The sequence below is a fragment of the Penaeus japonicus genome, unplaced genomic scaffold (assembly GCF_977035675.1).
Source record: "Penaeus japonicus unplaced genomic scaffold, GWHDUDI00000001_assembly GWHDUDI00000006, whole genome shotgun sequence".
NCBI classification, from domain to species: domain Eukaryota; kingdom Metazoa; phylum Arthropoda; class Malacostraca; order Decapoda; family Penaeidae; genus Penaeus; species Penaeus japonicus.
In genome coordinates, this window is record NW_028234408.1 from 2,885,631 (window position 1) to 2,890,630 (window position 5,000).

Here is a 5,000-nt window from a genome sequence, read left to right on the forward strand (position 1 = left end):
TAGCTTTGAAATTTTGATATCTTGTCTCACCTTCCCAAAGAATGAACATATGCTATGATCACTTTAGCTCTATATGAAAGAAAAGACAATTTTGACTTCTTGGTACTATAGTTGTCTGGATGAAGGAGAATCATTACAATATCTAATTAGCCGGACTCATTCGTATTTAATGATAGAGTGAATATATATTTACGAGTCACTTGATGTAATGTTCGAATATATCTCTTGTCCTTTTGCCTATTGATATATTTTTAAAAGATTTTCACTCCGTGGTGGATCTTTTTGCAGGCTCTATGTGAACATTGTACGAGGCCATTCAATAACCATTCTCTTGTGGCTTAAGAAATGATGATAATGATATTGATGATGATAATGATTATAAGGATGGTTATGATAATATGGTGATAAAGATAATAATAATGGTAGTGACAGTTGATAATGATGATAATGACAATAAGTGTAATAATAATGATAATGAGAGCAATAAGTGTAATAATAATGATAATGATAATAATAATGATATTCATAATAGTAATATTGATGATAATGATATTAAAGGTAATGATATTAATAATGATGGTGATAATAATGTTGATGATAATAATAGTAATAATGATAATGGTAATACTAATAATTTTGATAGTAATGATAGTAAAGATGTAATAATTATTAAGATTATCATTATCATTGCCATGTGGGTTTTCATAGAAGGAAGAGACACATAGATAGAATTATTATTGTCTATCTTTATCTGGTGTTCAAAAATTAATTCATTCACTTTTAGTATCAACATTTATTCCTGTTGTTAACTTTTTTAAAACTTAATGTATTTTTACTTTCTAAATACTGAATCACTTGTTCTGTAGATACATATTTTTGTGTAGTTGCAGCATAAAAAGCCTTTTCTTATGATTGCCAATCAAAATGAGACACTGACAAGTTGCCACTGCTAGCTAATAATCTATTTGATTTTCTAATTTTGCTTGCAATACTTAAAATGATCTGAAATAGTTTTGACAATAGAAATTCATTCTGAAAAGTAGGAAATATGAATACTGTTGATTTAGAACACAGGCTGCATTCCATACAGTTTCTGCAGTGGTAGCGCTTTATATGAATATATATTCTGGTGGTTATCTAAGGGTTAAGGGAATACTTGTATTGGCTTTCTGAGTGGGTCTAAGAGTATTTGTCATATGCAAATGTGTCGCTGAAGTGTATTTATTCCATTATTATGTTTCAGTGATCGAACGAGAGAAGGATCGGAAGACAACAGAAATATTGGTTCAGCTGTGACACCAGAAGTAGAAGCAGTGCTGAATGTCATCAGTCCATGTGGGTACTCTTTGATAATGCTGTCCGAGTCATGCCAGTGCTTCGTAAAGTAGATATGTATAGAGTACATTGTCAGTGATGTTGTAGAAAAGCACTTAACTCATTGGTCACAGTTTTAATAAAATATGTATAGTCATGTGGCGGGTTTATGTTGTATGGCACGGTGCCATCTGCGCTTGCGACCGATGCTGCCTTGACAGCAAATCATGTCATCCGCTATCAATAGGTTAAGTTGAATGTGGCTAGGTAGTTTCAGAAGAAGAGGAAAGAAAATAAAAGGAAATGGTATATTCCTTTTAATATTTAAAGTTAACTACTTTCTCATAAATTTTAAATCAGCTTCTTAATTATGAGAGTTAAGGATGTAGCATTGAGTGACTGCTGCTATTAAGATGTATCTGCAACTTTATTAGGGCTGTAGGTAATGAAAATTTGCATACATGGTATATGACCATTAATAGCTTATTTAATCAGTTTTAAGAATTCTTCATGATATCAGTCATTGAGACTGAGAGAATAATTTGAAGGAAAAAAAAAAAAAAATGAAGAATTACTTTATATCTTTACACTCACTTCATGTTAAGATGATTATAGATTTTTTTTTCCTTTCATTATCATCTAGACTTTCATTTGCATGTGTTATATTTAGAAAATAGCAAAAAAATTTAAGATCATGAAGATGCAACACCATACACAGCAGTGGGATGCCTCTTTTCTTTCTTATATTTGTAATTTCCTTGAAATTAATTTACCTGTGCATATTTCCATATTACAATTTGCTCTAAATTTCCTTTATACTTATTCATATATTCATTTTTGTTTCTTTTTTTCAGATGATGATGTGAAGAATGTTGTGGTTGATCCACAGGATATAGTGCCAGATTGTCTAATGCCAGAAGCCTCTGCAACGACAAATTCCAATATCAGAATGGAGAATTTTCAGACCAGTCAGTCATCTGCATCTGACAACTCTCAGAACTGTGAGCAGCCCACTTATTATGAAAAGCCAAATGCCGACTTAACTGCCAACATAGGCCCTTCGAGGCGAACAAGAAAGCAAAAAATGGACCAACTATGTGATCAAGATATCTTATTAGCACAGTTGCAAATGCAGCAAGCACAGTTGTCTATAGAAAATTTAAGACTGGAGAGGAAAACACTCCAGGAACGATACCAGCAACAAAGGGAAGCCCACGAATGGCAGAGAGCGCAACATGAAGCCAACCTGAATTTAGCCATGTTACAAATCAAATTTTGGGAAAAGAAAACCGGGTATGGTGATATGGAAACATGAACTTGGGTCAAGATGTAGGCTGGGACAAGATTTCCTTGGAAGGAGATTTTGGCTGGTGCATTGTGGAATGTTGAAAGTATTAGCAGCAGTAATGATTACCAGATTTATTAGGAGTACCTGAGTTTATCATGATCTTCAACTAAATTTTATGAAAGTTGCGTAATTGTTTTACATTTTATATTGTTTATAGATGTGTGAATTTTCTAAAATCAGAAGTGTTTGTTGACAACAAAAAGATGAATATGATAATTTGTTGCACACTGTGTATCTTTTGATACTTTAGCCATTATAGTTTTAATAAGAAATTATATAAGAATAGACATATATACACATATACATATATTTTTGTTATATTATGTATTGTAATATTTACTGGATGAAATCCAGTAATAGTGTAATGGATCATAGTTGTTCACAAATTAGCTTTACTTATAAAGATAGAAGGTAATGAGTGATCAGTTCCAGTATGATGCTAATAACTGGGGTATCTAGTGATATTCAGCAATATAGAATTACAAAGACATTACATCGTAGGAAGGGCTGCCATCTGTGAATGAGGGAGATTACATTGCTCCCCTGACAAGCTCAGGGTGACTGGTGCTTACACAGATATACATGTTTGAAACGATGCTGGCCAAATGATGCTTAATTAAGATACCTCAAGAACACGCAACTACCAAAAGCATTTCAACCAGATAACCGGAAAGTGTATCCTACCTCAGAATGAAGGCGACTTTTACTCTGTTAGTTAATGTGTAGCGTATGATGTCAGTTTTAACTACTTAATTCCTTCAGTGTAGGCAAGCGAAGAAGCCGTCGCATCACGTAGGTTAATCTTAGCCTTGGAAATACAGCGATTGTGATAGGACAAAGGATGCAACAGTGGTGAAGTTTTGGCCACTTGGATCTGTTATGCATCTGAAAGTCGCAGTGCATGTTATGCTGTAGATATTGTTTAAGGAGAGAATTTGCCATTTTTTAAAAAAGAGGCAGAGGTTCTTGATTATTTTGTATTTTATATATGATATTACCATGGTAATGATACCCAAATTTCAAGTGAATAGTACCAATGTAATTTACTTTACTCTCCCCCCAAATATTGCACTTTATCTACTCATCATTTTTTTTGCCTCTTGCACGCAAGACACTTTATATTCAAAAGTTAATAGACAAAAAAGATTGAAAGCTCTTATTTTTTTTAGTCAAAATAGATTAGTAAAAGATGATGTCTAATTATTTTTCAATGTTTAAAAGATGTGACCTATGTAAAAAAAATTTTTTTACTAACTTTGTTTATGATATAAAGTTTTTAAGTTTATAATCTTAAAGTTTTATGGTAATCAGACAAAAAAAGATGAGATAAATTTCATGTTTTTGTATCCATAGTTTTGAGAAAACATTAAGATTTTTTTTTTTCTTTCATGTTCTGAAACAGTTATAAAGTAAACAAACCAGTTATCATGTGATTCTTTTTTGTTCAGTTATCATGTCCGTATAAATGCTTAATGATCAGGAACCTAATTCCCCCTTATAAAGGTATTAATGGCTCACATAGCATGCTAGGCCCGTCTGTCTGGCATTAATATTTTCTCTCATTGGGTCTTCAGTATTTTTCACATATTTTCATTATATAGGGTGCTGAATCTCTCCCTCAAACAATATTTAATTGAGAAAACTTTTTACCCCTGAGGAGTGATGAAATCACTATAAATTGAGTGAAGCAAAATAATTTGAGAGGACTTTGTCTGTAATTACTTATGGACTGAAAGTTTATATTTTGGAAAAGATCAAAATGTAGTGTTTCAGATATAAAGGATATATTTACAGTGATAGAAGAAGCAAAATGAAGTCAAAATAGATCAACTAAACACAGTTTCCAGTTGTGTTTAGTTTGGTACTAGTTCTCAGTACACTTAAAATAATAGATTGCTTAAATTGTTGGAATTTATAGCCATGTATGAAGGTTTACATTCAGTCTCTTGTCTTGTATGTGTCTAACTTTACCAATTTTTTTGGTATTTTTTTCATATGCTTAATATTTTGTTATGATGTAAATTTCTAAGTATTTATTGTTGTAGATACATTTTTTATGCATTTTTATGTTTTCTCTCTTTTTTTTTCAAAACCTCTACAGGGATATCCTGGCAAATTACTGAGGTTTCTTGACTTATAATGGGATTACATCCAAGTTTAAAATATCTAATGTTGAGAATACATTAAATACACCTGCTAAACATCCTAGCTTAGCCAAGCCTATCTTGAACATGCTCAGAAAACTCACATCAGGCTATAGTTAGCCAAAACTTCCTAGCACAATGTTTAAAAAAACACTGGTAACCTTATATGGTACACTAGTGAATATCTGTCTTTT

At 31.9% G+C, this 5,000-nt stretch overlaps 1 protein-coding gene across 1 annotated transcript in view; it reads left to right on the forward strand.

The window, feature by feature from the left end:
- The window catches only part of LOC122249680 (uncharacterized), a 7,837-nt gene that overhangs the window by 1,550 nt on the left and 1,287 nt on the right, over nucleotides 1-5,000 (forward strand). Inside the window, exons 2-3 of the mRNA XM_043010747.2 lie at nucleotides 1,244-1,335; nucleotides 2,169-5,000. The exon at nucleotides 2,169-5,000 is cut by the window's right edge and continues 1,287 nt beyond it. Of these exons, the coding sequence (XP_042866681.1) occupies nucleotides 1,244-1,335; nucleotides 2,169-2,629 (553 nt within the window). The 3' untranslated portion in view covers nucleotides 2,630-5,000. The remainder of the gene's footprint in view (nucleotides 1-1,243; nucleotides 1,336-2,168) is intronic.